Source organism: Perca flavescens, chromosome 14 (genome assembly GCF_004354835.1).
Source record: "Perca flavescens isolate YP-PL-M2 chromosome 14, PFLA_1.0, whole genome shotgun sequence".
Classification (NCBI taxonomy): Eukaryota; Metazoa; Chordata; class Actinopteri; order Perciformes; family Percidae; genus Perca; species Perca flavescens.
In genome coordinates, this window is record NC_041344.1 from 5,871,495 (window position 1) to 5,889,280 (window position 17,786).

At 41.5% G+C, this 17,786-nt stretch overlaps 2 protein-coding genes across 5 annotated transcripts; both read left to right on the top strand.

Annotated features, from left to right (window-relative positions):
* Nucleotides 1–555: 555 nt before the first annotated feature.
* LOC114568393 (secretagogin) lies at nucleotides 556–12,890 on the top strand. Of its 3 annotated transcripts, none has more exons than XM_028597997.1 (11): nucleotides 556–879; nucleotides 3,102–3,172; nucleotides 4,316–4,411; nucleotides 5,747–5,836; nucleotides 9,346–9,402; nucleotides 10,357–10,434; nucleotides 10,521–10,576; nucleotides 10,721–10,766; nucleotides 11,281–11,340; nucleotides 11,607–11,675; nucleotides 12,384–12,890. In XM_028597997.1, the coding sequence occupies exons 1-11, from the start codon at nucleotides 810–812 to the stop codon at nucleotides 12,507–12,509; spliced, it is 819 nt and encodes a 272-aa protein (XP_028453798.1). In that variant the 5' UTR covers nucleotides 556–809; the 3' UTR covers nucleotides 12,510–12,890. The 3 variants fall into 3 exon arrangements, with proteins under 3 accessions (XP_028453798.1, XP_028453799.1, XP_028453800.1); XM_028597998.1 differs by lacking the exon at nucleotides 556–879 and adding an exon at nucleotides 1,020–1,055; XM_028597999.1 differs by lacking the exon at nucleotides 556–879 and adding an exon at nucleotides 1,358–1,439.
* A 1,106-nt stretch (nucleotides 12,891–13,996) lies between these two features.
* On the top strand, nucleotides 13,997–15,284 carry LOC114567933 (adhesive plaque matrix protein). 2 transcript variants are annotated; one of them, XM_028597210.1, is made up of 5 exons: nucleotides 13,997–14,118; nucleotides 14,203–14,246; nucleotides 14,326–14,719; nucleotides 14,756–15,130; nucleotides 15,242–15,284. In XM_028597210.1, exons 1-4 carry the CDS (start codon nucleotides 14,096–14,098, stop codon nucleotides 15,111–15,113), a joined length of 819 nt encoding a protein of 272 aa, XP_028453011.1. In that variant the 5' UTR covers nucleotides 13,997–14,095; the 3' UTR covers nucleotides 15,114–15,130; nucleotides 15,242–15,284. The 2 variants fall into 2 exon arrangements, with proteins under 2 accessions (XP_028453011.1, XP_028453010.1); XM_028597209.1 differs by lacking the exon at nucleotides 15,242–15,284 and having other exon boundaries at nucleotides 14,756–15,179.
* The last annotated feature ends 2,502 nt before the right edge of the window (nucleotides 15,285–17,786 follow it).

Below are 17,786 nucleotides of genomic sequence, written 5' to 3' on the forward strand. Positions count from 1 at the left end.
TCAGACTCTCTCACTCTCTCTTTTTCTATCTCTCTTTCCCTCTCTCTCTCTCTGTCTTTCTCTCTCTCCCTTTCCTTCTCTCTCTTTCTCCCTCTCCCTCTCTCTTTCTCTCCCTCTCTTTCCTTCTCTCTCTGTCTCTCTCTCTCCATCTCTTTCCCTCTCTTTCCTTCTCTCTCTCTCTCTCCGTCTCCATCTCTTTCCCTCTCTCTTTCCCTCCCTCCCTCCTTCCCTCTCTCTTTCTCTCTCTCCCTCCCTCTCTCTTTCTCGCCCTCTTTCCCTCACTCTCTTTTTTTATCTCTCTTTCCCTCTCTCTCTCCTCTGTCTTTCTCCCTCTCCTGCTCTCTTTCCTTCTCTCTTTCTCCCTCTCCATCTCTTTCCTTCTCTCTCTCTGTCTTTCTATCTCCCTCTCTCTCTCTTTCCTTCTCTCTCTCCATCTCTCTCCGTCTCTTTCCCTCTCTTTCCTTCTCTCTCCATCTCTTTCCCTCTCTCCCTCCTTCCCTCTCTTTCCCTCTCCCTCTCTCTCCCTTCTTCCCTCCCTCTCTCTCCCCATCTCTCCCCCTCTCTCTCTCTCCATCTATCTCTTCCTCTCTCTCTCTCCTCCCCCTCTCTCTCTCCCTCCCTCCTTCATATACAAGCTGTTGAATCCCTCTTTAGTCTCATTTCGCTGACTTCAGGAGACGCCTGAAGGTGAATTCAGCGTACACTTTATTTCAGTGGATAACGCGTCGTCTCCCTGAGCGTCTGTGGAAGAAGCGTTTTCCTTTTGTCCCTCCGTCCCCAGCTCGACCTCTGCTCTGGTCTCCAGCACCATGGACAGCGCCTTGGACAGCCTGGACGCTGCACGCTTCTTACAGATCTGGCAACATTTCGACGTAGACGGTAAGAAGAGTTTTAATGACTCTGGTGTCGATGTGTGAGTCAGTTAAGTGGACGTAAATCATGTGATCAGATGTACGTATAAATGTGTCACAGATATGGACACGTTATGGCATTATGAACTGGCAGCTGTGAGTTCACAGAGGACGTTTTTGGATTATTGTTTATGGATAATTCTGGTAATTGTACGACAAATATAAAAGTCTTCACATCAGATGACAGCTGTTTTTTGGGGGGGGGGGGGCATTTCCGCCTTTAATGGACAGGACAGCTAGGTGAGAAAGGGGAGAGAGAGGGGGAAGACTTGCAGGAAATCGTCACAGGTTGGACTCAAACCCCGGACCTCTGCGTCGAGGCATAAACCTCTGTATATGTGCGCCTGCTCTACCAACTGAGCCAACCCGGCCACGACCGCTGTTTAAATGCAGGTTTATACAGGACAGCATAACATGTCATCGATAAAGAATTTCTATCTCCAAAGTTAAAGACCTGCAGGGGAGACGCCCAATGGCAATAGAGAAGTTCAGCACAACCTGAATTTGTGTGGCGGACTACGCACAACAGTAAGCATGAACGGTTGGTGAACAGTAAAGGCTATGAGTCAGTGTAACCTTGTTATTTCTGACAATTTGATAAAAAATATGCTTGAGTAAATGAAACCCCAGGCAATAAGATATATATATATATATATATATATATATATATATATATATATATATATATATATATATATATTTAAAGACTACCGTAACAATCACTCGAGGGGTCTGACACAGCCCGACTCTGGACGGTAAAACTGCTTCTTCAACACTTGTTCGGTAAATTGCTATTAAACAAATTACTATTTTTTTCCTCTCAATTGTTACGATTTTGCTGCTGGTGATTTCGTACACCACCCCACCCCCCTAAAAATAATAAAATATAATCTAAGGAGGATTTCTATGCATTTTGAATACATTTATTTCCCCAGTAGTCCAAACTCACGACAGCCTTTACAGTGATCGTTGAGGGGGTTTATCACATGATGACTCTAGCAGCCAAAAAGGATAAACCGAGATATGAGATTATATCCCCAACATCTACTTTCAATCAGAATTACATAATGTGATAAATGAGACCCCCAGGTGAAATATTAAACATTTATATGGTTTAATTTCTAATTAATTTTTTATTTTACTTCATTTATTTTTATCCAACCAGGTAAAAGACCCATTGATATTAAAATCTCTTGTGACCTGGTCAAGACGGCATCGTTACAACAATAAACATCAAAAATACTAGTCACACACCACAAATGAGCAGAATCTCCAGTTAATATGTGATTATATAAAAAAAAGAAGGAATAATGCATAAATAGGTATCATTTTTGGTATTTGCTTTGATATCAATCATGTTGTAGCAGTTGATATTATATTTGGATAATGATGCTGTGTGCAACCAGACACATTTTAGAAGAGACCAAAACAATGTGAATGTTTAAAGGTCCTGTATTGTAAAAAGTGAGAGTTCCATTTCTTTTATTTATTGATTTATTTATTTATTATAAATCAGGTCAAGGTGCTACATAAATACTGTGAAATTATCAAAACTTCAATCCACATAGCAATGCGCACTGCCCTTATTCAAAAACTGTGCCTTTAAAAGAGCCGTCAGGACTTCCTGTACGGTTGTGATGTCACAACTATAATATAGACAGATAAAAAAGTGCCTCTACAGTCGTTCCCCGGCTGCAGTGATGTAGCAGAGACTCAGAGAGCGCAGATGCAGGAGATCTGGAAACGCAGACCAATTAGGCAAAACTGGGCTTTTTCGGGAGGGGGAGTCTTAAAGAGACAGGCACTTAAACAGAGCGTTTCAGACAGAAGGGGAATGCAGGTATATTCAGACGGACAGTATAAGAAAAATAATGAGTTTTTTTAACATTAAAGCATGTAAACATGTTTGAGTATAAACCATACATACAAGTATGAACCTGAAAATGAGCATGAAATGGGACCTTTAAAGATTTCTACTTGACAGTAGCGGTAATAATGAGTTCAAAACTTAACCATCCAGTTTGCTAGCTTCACTTGCTAGCCAGAAGCAAAACAACTGGTGTGTGGTTTTTAAAACTTTTACATTTTTTACATTATTATTTTATTTTCTATAATAAAGTCCAAATAAATTAAATGATCTGTATTCAGTTAATTTGACCAGATGCCTGGTTTGTTTTTTTTTTTTTTTAGATAACGGTTACATCGAAGGAAAGGAGCTGGACGCCTTCTTCCAACACATGCTGGAAAAATTTGGGATGAAGGTAAAAAGAGATTAAAAAAAATACATGGCTGCATTTTAAGTTGATCATCTTTCTACCCAAATGGTGAAATGGAAATGGAAGCCAACAACTCAACTTTTCCATTTCATCTTCATCAAGTTCTTGTGCAGCAGTATTCTCATGGCACAAGTTTGTATAAAAATCAGAGAGTCTGTATGCAGCTTTCAGCCTTTCATTTTCAGATCTACAGCTGTTTCCATCCACTTTTCAGTAGAATTATCTGAAGTTTGCTAAAAACATTCACAAGAATAAAGCCGGTGAAAGTGTGTTTCCATCCAACGGCTTTTAGGCCAATAAAAACATGTGGCTAGTGACGTCACATGCTGTTTCGCGATCAAATTGGTTTATCGGATAGATTTGAGACATTTTAAGATGTTTCCATTCGTCCTGCACTGAATCGCACAAGATTCAAGTTAACGTTTGCGAGCAAAGTTTGCTAGCCAAAATGGATCGCGCCATTTATCTACAAATGGTTCATATTGCACAAGTTGTAAAAGTGCTAATGTGCCAGCTGATGGCACGGATAACCGTTATATTTCGCTCGTAAATACAATTTTAAAAGTCTCTCGTCTCCTCTTTAGTCCACTTTTATCTATTTTTGTTGACATCCGGCGTATCTGCAAAGAAAGCGGAAATACGTGGCGGGAATGAATACATCCTTGTTTTAAGGCGGGTTGCAACCATAAAATGAGCTAAAACGTTATCGCAATTCATTATTTATTCGGCAAATTACATTTCCATCAGCATTTTTTTGCGTAACCCATTTACCGATTAAGAGAAACTCCGATGAGATCCATGAAGTTCAATCAAATTTCACCGTTTCCATAAACTGTTTTTCAATGCAATACTACTTAATTTGCATTAAAAACGTGTTGATGGAAACACGGCTTGTACCAGTGTTCATTGCTCTCTGCACAGTGTTATATTTGTTACTACCACGAGGGGGCCCTAGAGTCAGAAAATGTCAAAATGTACACATGGTGGCTTTAAAAAGTTTTTTTAGTGCGCACCAGCGCAGTAAGCATCGAACTACACTCACATCCATTCATTATTCAGTTTTTTGGAAATGTCAACACATTACATGCTGCCTAGTAGGAAATCACCATGGAGTCCATGTTGTTTCAGAGGGAGGAGATGAATGAGGATAAAATCAGAAGACTGAGAGAACGATTTATGTCTGCGTGTGACACCACAGCCGACGGACGTCTGCAGATACAAGAGGTACGTCTGAGCTGTTTCTTCATAATTTATCTCCAGTGGACCAGCAACCCTCGGTTCCCAACCCAACTCCCTATGTGCTGAACTACTACCACCCGCTATTCTGGCATTTATAAAAGTCTGTACAGACATTTTCGGCCTGCAATCACCAGAGATGTTGGGTCATGTGTCGGCCGTCCAGAGGAATAAGACACAGCACACTATACAGATACAGTAATACGGTGTTATACAGTGACTTCTGACCTCTACAGATAAAGATATTTGTTGCCAAACAGAGTTCAGTTCAGAAATTCTTGACATGATCGTGGGGTTCAGATTTTGTTGTAGATCAACTTTCATAATCAGGAGGTTTTCCTCCGGCCAGAGGGGTCAATGACCTGTTAGTAGGGTTGGGCATCTTTTGGATTTTAAAGGTCCCATGGCATGACAATTTCACTTTATGAGTTTTTTTTTAACATTAATATGCGTTCCCCCAGCCTGCCTATGGTCCCCCAGTGGCTAGAAATGGCGATAGGTGTAAACCGAGCCCTGGGTATCCTGCTCTGCCTTTGAGAAAATGAAAGCTCAGATGGGACGATCTGGAATCTTCTCCTTATGAGGTCATAAGGTCCTCTTATTTTTACAAATAAGAGGAAATGATTCAATGGTGGTTTGCAGTTTTACCGTGCTTTTTCAATGTAAAATGAAGCCACACTAGCGCCTGGCCCTGTGGCGGCGCCAGAAAAGTTGTTTTGCTGGTGCTTTGGGGTTGCGGGACCAAAAAAAAGAAATTTTGAGTTTCCCTTGACACAAACCGTCTTTAACGTTACACACACTCGCACAGATGCCCACCCACCTCCGCCACGGTTTACTAAGCGAGCGAACGAGAGAGATTGAATTAAAGTTGCCGATACAACAGCACCATAGAACTCTGATTTGCCCACCAAACATATTTCAAATACCAGCCAACAAGCCGGGTTCAAACAATCATTACTGCAGCTCTCATACAGTGGTTCAGAAGATTAATGCAGCAGGCCAAATACACCACACATAGCCAAGCACACACATAAAAATACACGCGCATATATCCTCACACAGTTTTCACACTTGCACATATGGTCAAAATAATGTAGTCATATCTGTAGAGATTTAATATATTTAAATAAGCCACTGAGGACGAACATGTTTTTTTTTTACATTTCTGTAAAACACATGTTCACTTTAATGTTCTTCTACGAGACCGAGATAAGAGTAAAGTTCTTGCATGGACCCCTATCAGTTGACCCCTATCAGCTTGAAAATATAAATATATATGAAATTGAATTGAAAGATGCCTTCAGTGAGTTTTTTTCCCCCCAGCTGGCCACCATAATGCTGCCAGAGGAGGAGAACTTCCTGCTTCTGTTTCGCAGAGAGACGCCGCTGGACAACAGCGTGGAGTTCATGAGGGTGAGGGTCAAAGGTCAATAAATAATGCAGAAATTGATCACGATTGTGGGTGTCTGTTATAGTTTATTGTGTTGGTTTATCCCCGGTTCCTTGTTGTTGTTTGTCTCTTGGGTTTCTCTGTTGCGTGTTACCTTGTTTTCATCCTTGTGTATGTTTATGCTTCAGTTTCCTGTTTTATTTTGGTAGTCTGTTTTTCTCCCGTGTCACGTCTTGTCTTGCCCTGTGTTTTCCCGCCTTTGTGATGGTCTGCCCCACCCTGATGTGTTTCACCTGTTCCTGAGCCCTCGTGTCACCTGTCCCTCGTTTCACCCTCGTTACCTCGTGTATTTAGTCTCTGTCTAGTCTTTGTCTGTTGTCAGATCGTTGTATGGTTTGGTGTTAGCGTGTGTGTAAGTCTGCCCCCTTTGTCTCGGCGGTCCAGTTTTTGTGATTCCTGTTCTTTTGGCTTCCTCTATGTGTTGGAACTGTTTTTGCCTGCCGTCACCAGGACTTCTTTTGTTGTATTGATTTTTTAAATTTTATTAAATCATCAACAGTGACGGACTGGGAACAAAAAACGGCCCTGGCATTTCCACCCACCAGCGGCCCACCGGTGGGGGGGTGTCGCAGATAGAACTTTTGACGCACGGAAAGAACACGCACTTTTGATAGCCCCTGTGATGCTGAACGTAAACTCCCATGCTATAAACAACTGCACCAAAACATAGACTTATAAAAAAAAAAAATGAATAAATCATCAGAGCCAGCCGCTCCATAATAATATAATATTCTGAAGTAGCCAAACTTACTGTACCTACACTCCCTGCTGCAGCATTGGTCTCCATCTCTGTTACTTCTGGTAATCCACATTCAGACCCACAGCAGGCTTGTTGTTCTGTGTTGGTTAGTTCCATAGATTTGTTATCCATGTCATCTCTTCATCCTCCTCTTGCTCGTTTTGTTCTTCCTCTTCCTCATATTCCTCACTGTCCTGTCTTTCTCCCTGGTGTGCTGGCTCAGCTGTGTCACTAACATGCTAGCAATATTAGCGCTAATGCTAGCTGAAGCTGCACTTGAGTTTGAAAACAAATCAGTTTGCAGCATTTTTCAAGGTCAGCAGACAGTGCTCTCTTATGTTTCTCTCTTTTTCTCTGCCCCCCCCCCCCACCCCCTTTCCTTGTGTAGCTTGATGCCTCGATTAATTTTTTTGTCAACAACTTCCAACCATAGCTTCCAGCTTCCAATTTTCAACTTCCAACCACCACGCTGACGCAGACAATAGACACATAAAGACGCGGTCTACTCGGCTCTACTTGATTCTGTCTTGAAATTCCCAGAAGGCATTGCTTCATTTTAACTTTTGCAACCAAATATTCAAATAAAAGAAATGCAGGTAGATTTGTTTTATTTCAAACCATGCATGTTTACGTTTTTGAACATCTGATCTGAATAAATAACTTTGGTACGAAACAATACAGACAGATGTAAAAGTTTGTGACTGTAGAGGGTAACCATGACTGTGATATCGAGTGACTCATAGGTGGTATAAACACAAATCAGATTACGTAACTAATAGGTGTGAAGGATTGGATACATTTGGCTATCGTTTGGCAAAAGATCTTTGTTATTGATGCTTGAAAGGGGGCCAAGAGAAATTATATGGGCCGCAGTTTATAATTAAGTGTAAGTGGCCGCATGGCTGTGACAATCATGCGGCTCTCTGATTGGCGGGCCCAAACAGCCCATGAGGGCCCGCGGCCCCTCTGGCATCTGCCCAAATGCCAGATTACCAGTCCGTCACTGATCATCAAGCTCACCACTGCCCTGCTGTCTCTGCCTTTGGGTCCGCCAATTCTCTGACTCCCGTTACAAGAAAGTTCAGTATTAAAGCTACGCAAGACGTTACAGGTTTGGCATTTAGCTCTCTGTGTCATTAGGACCACCAACATGCTAATGTGCTTAATTTATTAAACCTTTTATTATAGGGATAGACCGATTATCGGCCCTGGCTGATTATCGGCCCGTTTTGTTTTGCCCGTTTATCAGCATTTTATTTGCCTGATAACCGATAAAGTTAATGATTTAAAAAGTGTTCTACTTTGGCTCGGCTCCAGCTCTGTGTCTCTCCTTCTGCTTCGGTTTCACTCGCCACTGAGTCTGACTTAATGTCCCGCCCACAACACTATCTAACTATCTCTTACTGTGTATTATGTTGAAAGTTTCTCATTTATTGAATAATAGCTTAATGCAGTTAAACAAAGTTTTGTGTTGGGGTTTGTGACATTCCAAATTCTCAATTTTGACTTCCCACGATGTTCCACTCCAGGGATTGCTCCGGTGCTGCCAGATATTCCGCTCGATGTCACTCTTTTCGGCCGGTTGTCCGTCACCTTCCTGTTTCTTTGTGTTGGCATTCTAACCTCCGGTGGATTTGTGAGGACTATGGTTAATTGCTCCTCAGATCTCTGCAGGGTAAATCCAGACAGCTAGCTAGACTATCTGTCCAATCTGAGTTTTCTGTCGCACGACTAAAACTACTTTTGAACATACATATGTTCCACCAAAACAAGTTCCTTCCAGAGGCTATTTTGCAGCGGCACCGTGGCTCTGTCTGGAGCTTAGCCCCGCCCCAAGACTATTTGGTTTTTGGTTTAAAGAAATGCCAATAAACCAGAGCACGTTTTTCTCCCATTCCGGAATGCTGTGTGGACTAGCCAGACCATAGCGCTCCTCCGCAGCGCTATGGAGGAGGGTCTGGCAATGCGTGACTAGAATTAAAGTAAAGCTACACAAGGCATTACAGGTTTGGCATTCACCTCTCTTTGTCATTAGGACCACCAACATGCTAATGTGCTTAATGTATTAAACCCTTCAGTTTTATCGCGATGCCAGATGGAGGGGGACTCGGACAGTCAACCTTTAGAAAACTAGTTTTGATGCTCACGAAATTCGCGGTGAATATTCGTCTCCGGAGAAAGATCCCTAATGTTTTTGGGGGGCAAAAAAGTCCGCCAAAATGTCCGCAAAACAAATATCATGATCGAATAGCCAGATTGTTTCAAACCCTTTTGACTCCATTTAGTACCTTTTTTGGTTACACTTTACTTGAAGGTATCTACATAAGAGCGACATGACACTGTCATGACCGTGTCATAAACATTATAAACATGTCATAAACGTATGACATAACGCTTCTTTTAGTAAGTGTAATTCAGTTTTTGTCATGACAAGTTAGGGTTAGATTTGGGTTTGGGTTAGGGTTCATGTGTCATGACTGTGTCATGACAGTGTCATGTGTTCATGACAGTGTCATGTCACTCTTATGTAGATACCTTCAAGTAAAGTGTTACCCTTTTTTTTCAATTTGGACATTGTATATGTCTTTTAGCACCACCATCAGACCAAACGTTAGAACAATTGATTGGCGTATTCATATATATTCTGTTGTAATAAACATTGCTCAAACTACCCTCTATTTAGTGAAATATTTATTGCTTTTTTGGGGGGGATTTCTGTCTTGTTTTTCGCAGATCTGGAGAAGCTACGACACGGACAGCAGCGGCTACATCTCAGCGATTGAGCTCAAGGTAACGGCTGAGATCACGTTGTGTCGCTGGAACAGATTCTCATGTCAAAGAAAAGCTATTTAGATAGATTCTGTTTCCTCCGGCCGGAGAATGACACAGTGGCGTGCTATAGCTTGGAACTTAGTGCACACTAAGTCTACGGTACTTTTCAAGTCCAAATGTTGAGCTACTTGTCCTTTCCTTGAGTCTTTTCTTTTAATGCCACTTTCTACTTCTACTCCACTACATTTCAGAGGGAAATATTGTACTTTTTTACTCCACTACATTCATCTGACCGCTTTAGCTACTTTACAAATTCAGATTTTTGCACACAAAACACATGAAGTTTATAAAATACGATGTTTTTATTATAAATGAAACTACTCAACAATGTAACGGTCCAGCTAAAATGATTAGACCATTAAACACAGAATTCTTCTTTTTTACGCTTTCAACCCTTTCTTCATTTCCAGTTTCTAAAAGGGGAGGACTTTTCTGACTTGAGTACTTTTACTTGTAATACTTTTTCTACTGTATTACATTTCCTTGATGATAATTACATACTTTTACTTAAGTAACATTTTCATTGCAGGACTTTTACTTGTAACAGAGTTTATGTTTTTTTACAGTGTGATATTAGTACAATTCTGGGACATTTTTGAATCATTTACAATCCCATCTGTTAAAGCCTGGCCGAGTGACTCGCGTTACTGCCTGTCGTCTATCACTTTCCCTTTCCCTTTTATCTTTTAGTTGTTCTTCGTTCGGGGAATGTAAGGTCATGTAATGCTTTGAAGGTAATCAACAGGATCTCATACTTTATTCTGAATTTTACCGGAAGCCAATGAAGGGATGCAAGGATAGGTGGGATTATGAGACAGACATGTGACTCCAAATGGCAATGCCTCCAGCAATTCTTGGCCATTTTAAGTTTAGTGTCTTTTTTTCTTGTTGTTGTTGTTGTTGTCCCTTCAGGGCTTCCTCCATGACCTCTTCCTCCAACACAGGAAGTCCATCACCCCTGAAAAACTGGAGACGTACACTGACACCATGGTAACAGGAGGGGGAGAGGGTTCTAGTGTTCAGATGTTATCATTGTTATACATTGATAGAATCAGATTTTTTTTTTTTTCTCGTAGATGAAGATGTTTGACAAAAACAGGGATGGCCGACTGGACTTAAATGACCTGGCCAGGTACTGTCGAACTGTGATGTGACCATTAGGAGAATCATTAGATTTAAAAAACATAAATAAAATACCTGATCTTCTCATGGCTGTGTAATCAGAAAAACATCTGATAGCATTTGATTCATATTGACATTCTTCTCTTGTCTCAAGAATCTTGTCCCTGAAAGAGAACTTCCTACTGAAGTTTAAGATGGATGTAAGTTTGAAGAGTTTATTGAGGTGTTTTTTTTTAATGTCTTCCCGTCCACCATGAACTTGTCCTTCCAGGTCAAAATTGAAAATGAACTTCTTTTGGTGCTTTTCCCGTCACTTTTGTTGCTTTTTTTTCCCCAATGCTTTTGACATTTCTTTTAAAAAAAAATTCCAATTTTTTTCAGGCTTTTTTATTATTATTATTATTATTCATGGTTAATACATCTAACTTATATGACATTATACCTTTTATTTTTTTGTTTTTTTTTAAAGCAGAAATGATGAATTATTTTGACTAATAGTTAAGATAAAGGGATGTTGAGCGGATCACAGACTGGTGTATGTTAAAGTTTAGTCCGGAAACTGTTTCGCGATATGTTTAAAATTGCAATAACATCGTATCGTGACATAAGTATCGCGATATCGTATCGCGAGGCCCTCTGGTGAAGATGATTATATGCTGTCCTGGTCATGTTTTTATGTAAATATGTAATGCCAAATTCTTTATTTGGTGTCAGGCTTGCAGTCAAGAGGACAGGAAGAGAGACTTTGAGAAGATATTTGCTCACTATGACGTTGTAAGTCTGAATTTATGTCCATGTTGGTTGTTTACTGTCTGACCGAAGGGAGACCAAAGGGAAGACATACTGTAGCTATCCATTAAAATAACGCTTGAATATTAGCTTTAAGAATAGGTTTTCATATTGAACGCTGATTGAATGCCAAAAGACTTAATTGTAATTTTTAACTAAATAAGGTAGAAGTACAATGAAGTTAATAGTGTAGTTTAGTTTTTCCTCCCTCCTGATAATCATACAAGCTTATTCACTCTGTGTGTGTGTAGAGTAAGACGGGCGAGTTAGAGGGCCCTGAAGTGGATGGATTTGTCAAGGATATGATGGAGCTGGTGAAGGTAAAAACCTTTTAACCCTTGTGTTGTCTTCCCGGCAACCGTGCAACTTTTTGTTTTTCCGGGTCAAAATTAAAAATTTAAACTTGTTTTTTTCAATGTTTACGTCGTCTTTTGTCACTTTTCCGCCAATGTTTTTGTCACTTATTTCAACGTTTTTTTATAAAAAAAATTCTCCAAATGCTATAAAATTTAATAAAACACCCAAATTCAATGAAAGTAGTGAACTCATCATTCATTTTACTTGTGAAAAGCATTATAGGGAACCTACGGAAGAGTCACTGTAGTGAAAAATGTATTTGAGTTCTGACTTTAAACTCTGATTCTGAGAATAAAGTCAGAATTCTGAGATTAGAAAAAGTCAGAATTCTGAGAATTAAATCAGAACTCAGACTCATGCACATCACAGTGCTGAACTAAGTGCAACTTGCACAAACATACTGTAGGTTATACTTATATCTTTATACGCATTTTTATATGCCACTTGTGTATGCGTTTGTACATTCTTTCCTTTTGTATTTTTGTATCCTTATTTTTGAATAGATCTTGTATTCTAGCCTATTGATTATTTCTTGCATATTCTGTATGTGTGCTGTTTGCTTATATTTTTCTGCTGTGGCACTGACATTTCCCAATTCGGGGATTAATAAAGTCTAATCATAATCTAACCTCTCTGTTAAAATCTTCCGAACCCCAACCCCTGTCCTCCAGCCCAGCATCAGTGGCACTGACCTGGACAAGTTCAGGAAAGCCCTGATGAGTCACTGTGACATCAACGGAGACGGAAAGATCCAGAAGAATGAGCTGGCTCTCTGTCTCGGCCTCAAACTCAGCTAGTGGACCCTCACAAGATGTCCCACTCGTGGCTTTCTTTCAACCCCCACTCTTCCATCTTCCTGCTTCTTATTTAAACTTCTGTTTTCCTCCCCCCCCCCCTTACAATTTTGATGTTTGTCTTTTACTTTTTCCACCCGTCTAAAAGGTGTATTCTCCTCCCCTACTGGCTCTCACTTTGGTGTTTAAAAAGGCCAACTTATCTGCATGTTTTATGCTCGTTAATATAAGCACACTACGTTTCCATAATTTTATATATATATATTTTCTGTATTCAAATTCCCAGCCGAAGTTAGAGTTGTTAAGATTCCAAAAATATCTAGTTGCTGTTTTCATGACTGCATGGCTTACTTCTTTGTAATGTGGTATTATATGACACGCTGTTTGCATGACGTTATTGTGAAACCAGTACCATGAATGATGGTTAATAAAAAGTATTAAATCTTTGTCACTGGCATCTTTCTGTTTTGACGCAAAAAAATACGCAACAAAACCTGCGTTATTAAGTCACTGCAAGTGGCTTTCATTGTCCTTTGTGGTAACGTCTGAAGTTCTACCATGGACTCTGTAACATTTCTTGTGGAAAAAATCCCCTGGTTTCCTTGTTTCAAGCCATTCTGGCGTGGTATAGAAAGCCTGCAGGAAGACTCCGCTCAATTTGTGACAGTTCTCATTAATATTCAACGAGCTAGGCTGTTTGAATCTGATTGGCTAACAGCTAGCCAATGAGAGCCTGGCTGTCAGAATCCTTTACCCAGCCCAACTGGGCGAGCTCATGAATAGTAATGAGCTCAGGCAACATGATGTCAGAGTGACCAGCTTTTGTAGAGCTGACAGAGGAGGTAGCACTTCATTTTCACATTCACAACATAACACAAACACATATGGACCTCACATATTTCAAAAAATGCAAGTAAAAACGGTATGGTGTGGCAGGGCACCTTTAAATCAATGACTGCCTGGTTGTTAGAATGATATGCTTTGGAAAATTATCAGCTGATATATACAATAAACACAAAAAACCTAGTGAAGGCTCTTTTCTGAACTACCAATGTCAAGTTTGTTTTAATACAACTGGCAATTTCATAGTGTTGTTCGTAGATGAAGAGCTAAATAGGAGAGCAGCAACCTTCTTCTTCTGCTACTGTCTAGTTCCGTTGTTACCTCTGTTGCATTTAGGTTGAGGTAGAAATCTCAGAAGTGGAAATCTTAAAACCAAAACTACTTCAAATTTGAATTGTAAGGAGACATTTGTTTTTCGCAGGTGGTGAAGTTTGTAATTTGGGTGAATTGACCTATAAAGCAGAGATAGTAACTAAACGGTTCTTCGCTGACAGAAGTGAAACGTAGACGTGCGAAATTAGCGGTGCGAAGTGCAAACACCTGCCCAAGTCTGTCAGAGGGGACTGACATCCCAACCTGATGCCAATTACTTCATCAGTGTGAGACATGATTGGTCGACTCAGGTACCTTGAACACTTGAAAAAGGGCCACCGTCTTTGCAATAGTCAGAGCTGTTTGTTTCAGAGGTTGTTGGTGTCCTGCTCAGCGCTCGGCTTGAAGGTTGTTGGGCCTCATCTGTAAAAGAAATGTCTTCTGGATTTTGTGTGAGGTAAATTACTTTTCTTTATTTCAGCAGATACTGTAGGTTATTGTGCTAACCTTCTGTTTTGCTCACGTAATCATCATTTTTCAGAGTGCTTGTGCTTTTGCTGTTGACTTTTTGCCAGCATGCGAAGGGTAAGAATTCATGCTACACAAACTGCAGTTCAATTTAGTATCCGTAACAAGCTGACCTTTTTTTTAAATTGTTTTCTAGCACTCAGCTACTCTGATTTTCAAAGAAGCCTCGAACCTGCTTCATCTGAGAACCTGGAGCCAGCTGCTGCACCGGGTGCAGGAGGTCCTAGTGGTTCTTCTGGTAGGCAAGTAGATGGATACAGTCCAGAGGGAAGTGTTTCTAGTTACAGGCCTGGCCCACTGTTGATTCAGAAATCCAGACAAAAACTCCAGCAGCCACTTCAAAATGACCCTAATGCAGGAGTCCTTCAGACGGAAGCTGAAATTCCACAGACTGAATACCGCGAGTCGGGTATCTCGTCAAGATATGGGATTACGCTGTATTTTCCCGAACCGGAGTCCACTTGGCAGGCCAAGCCCGAGCAGCGCTCCTACCCAGCCAAGTCCCAGCAGCTCCCCTCCTACCCAGCCAAGTCCCAGCAGCCCCCCTACCCCGCCTACCCAGCCAAGCCCCAGCTACCCGCCTACCCAGCCAAGCCCCAGCTACCCGCCTACCCAGCCAAGCCCCAGCTACCCGCCTACCCAGCCAAGCCCCAGCTACCCGCCTACCCAGCCAAGCCCCAGCAACGCGCCCACCCGGTTAGGCCCCAGCAACATGCCTACCCAGACTACCTGTCCAAGCCCCAGCAACCCGCTGACCCGTTTAGGCCCCAGCAACGCGCCTACCCAGACTACCCATCCAAGCCCACGGAGTCAAACCCAAAAATGAATCTTGGTCCAAGAAGTTCAATTCCAATGGCCTCCCCGTACCATCCTAGGTGGAAGCAGCCACTAATACCGGTGCCTGTGCACAGCAGATATCCTTAACCTTTGGTATCCTAACTGTAAGTTGGTTTAACTTGATGTAACAGATTAAAATTTCTTAAATAATCATTGTGTTATGCTGACCTTAGGGTAAATGATTGGTGTATTCCAAACTTGCTCATTGTTCTCAGGTTCCCAACTCTTTCTGGAAGCTGTCCAGTCGTGTGTGTGGGTTTCCCCCAATAAAGTATTGAAACTGCCAATGGTTTGTCATTTGCAATTTGAGTACTGTAAGTGACGGTCCTGCTCACTATTATGACCGAATAGTAATGTTTTTGCTCTACACCAAATACCAGATGTTCTGTTTAACTCTGGGGTTCTTCCTAATTAATTAAATGAGGAACATCAAGATTCTTGTGTGTTAAACCTGTTCTGTCCTCTGGAATGCCCCAACAAGAGGGAACATGGGAACTGATGGCTACAATCTAGTTACAGTGCCAGACAAGGTCCAATAGACTGAACTAAAACATCATTAAAAAAGAAATGGTCAAATTGCAACTACAGCCAACTGGAAAATGTGGAGTTGGTTGGTCTAAGGCAGTGGTTCCCAACCTGGGGTCTGGGAACCCCTCAGGGGGAGGGTGACGGTCACAGGGGGTGCGCAAGTCTTTATCTGGTTTGAGGTTTAAAAAAAAAAACTTATGTTAAATACACTAGAATATGTGTACAAAAGTCTGTATTAAAAACTTTGTTCTCGCTTAAAAGGTGGGGGGCGTCAAGGAAAGAAGGTTGGGAGCCACTGGTCTAAGGAAAATTAGACGATGGACATCAAGAGTCTGAGTCCCTGCCCTATGCTGCCGAGAGTTCTGCAAACTAAGATTGTATCACGGCCATTGACTGTGCTTTCTGATTACAGAGGCTTTATTTTCTAAGGGCTTTGTATTCTGCTATTGGTATTGTAAGATTGGTGGAGCTAGGTACATTTGACAGGGTTGGAGTTTTGATGCTGCCCCCACCACCACCACTGTGAGTAAGCCATTATGGACAAGGGTATGGTATTATATGCATATCAAATAATGTATTCGTGAAATGTCATAATTCTCATGAGACTCAAAATACCTTCTGTACTTGATTTAACTTGCTGTGAATCGTGAGTCTCCAGCTCAACTTTTCACTTACCTCCCACCTCTCTTTCTTGTTCCCCTCTGGTTTTGCAAAGTTTTTCCTTTCCAAATATAGAAACTAATTATTTTACTGTCCGACAACATTTTTTTGTCATTATTATTCCAGATTTCATTGTGTGGGTTTTGCTAAGAAAACCAGCCTTTTTACGAATAGTAAAGGGTTTAAGGTTGAAAATGAAATAAGATCACCAATTACAACAAAGTGTGAATTTCAACTGGTTGACATTAGATCAACTAATCACGATCTAATTACAAAAGTGTGAATTTCAACCAAAAGGGTTTTTAGCAAAGTTTTTTCCAAAGAAAGAAACTAAGACTTATAGTGACAACTATATTTTAAAATAAAAGCACTTTTTCCACGCCAAGATGGGTGGCAAGCAGAGTAAACCACACGTCCCAGAGGGACCAATAGTGGATATGATGACGGAAAAGCAAATGGTTAAGGGAAATAAAGGAGAGTAAAAGTAATCTCGTATTTTATCTGCTTTCATATGTTTGTTTTTTTTTGCGTTTTTATGTAAAGCACTTTGAATTTCCTTGTCGCTGAAATGTGCTATAGAAATAAAGCTGCCTTGCCTTGCCTCTCTCTGATAGCTGTTATTAGTTAAGTATTCTCCTGTTTGGGGGAGATAATGACAGAGTGCTGCTTTTTGTGCACTGACTGTGTGTGTGTGTGTGTGTGTGTGTGTGTGTGTGTGTGTGTGTGTGTGTGTGTGTGTGTGTCTTGTTGCTCCCTGTCATTAAGCAGCAAGTCTTTGTGGTTAAAATGACACAGCTTTGACTGTTTGAAGCTCCGCCAGCTTCACCATCTGATCCCAGATCTTCCTCCAGCAAACCTCCAAAGCTTCAGTTTAGGGCCAACAGTCTGCACTCTGAGCTGCTGTAGTGGCTGTTCAGCACTGCTGTAGAGGGAGGGACACCAGCATTTTACTTTGACTTGAAATAATCAGTGATATTTGATTTATCGTACTAACTAACTAACAAAGGAAAAACAGATCCAAACACATGACCTCCTAGCCTGGTCCTACCAGACTCTGGTCCACTAGCCTGGTCCTACCAGACTCTGCTCCATTAGCCTGGTCCTACCAGACTCTGGTCCACTAGCCTGGTCCTACCAGACTCTGCTCCATTAGCCTGGTCCTACAAGACTGGTCCATTAGCCTGGTCCTACCAGACTCTGGTCCATTAGCCTGGTCCTACCAGACTCTGCTCCATTAGCCTGGTCCTACCAGACTCTGGTCCACTAGCCTGGTCCTACCAGACTCTGCTCCATTAGCCTGGTCCTACCAGACTCTGGTCCACTAGCCTGGTCCTACCAGACTCTGCTCCATTAGCCTGGTCCTACCAGACTCTGGTCCACTAGCCTGGTCCTACCAGTCTCTGGTCCATTAGCTTTAACTTCTGGATATTCGGCACCGGACCGAACGGCTTCACTCGCATCTTTCTCCGCCGCCGTTACGGAACTACAACTCAAACTACCGCACGGCCTCGACGTCATCGTTCTCAGCCACTCCCTCTGTTCGCTGATTGGACCGGTAAAGATCTGGCCGGA

What these genes read in the sequence shown, in the direction of transcription:
- LOC114567933 (XM_028597210.1), top strand. Translation starts at nt 14,096, where the DNA reads ATGTCTTCTGGATTTTGTGTGAG. An exon ending in TTTTTGCCAGCATGCGAAGG is followed by an intron (nt 14,247 to 14,325) that starts GTAAGAATTCAT and finishes ATTGTTTTCTAG; the next exon opens with CACTCAGCTACTCTGATTTT. An exon ending in CTCCCCTCCTACCCAGCCAA is followed by an intron (nt 14,720 to 14,755) that starts GTCCCAGCAGCC and finishes CTACCCAGCCAA; the next exon opens with GCCCCAGCTACCCGCCTACC.
- LOC114568393 (XM_028597997.1), top strand. Translation starts at nt 810, where the DNA reads ATGGACAGCGCCTTGGACAGCCTGGACGCTGCACGCTTCTTACAGATC. An exon ending in GCAACATTTCGACGTAGACG is followed by an intron (nt 880 to 3,101) that starts GTAAGAAGAGTT and finishes TTTTTTTTTTAG; the next exon opens with ATAACGGTTACATCGAAGGA. An exon ending in GACTTAAATGACCTGGCCAG is followed by an intron (nt 10,577 to 10,720) that starts GTACTGTCGAAC and finishes TCTTGTCTCAAG; the next exon opens with AATCTTGTCCCTGAAAGAGA.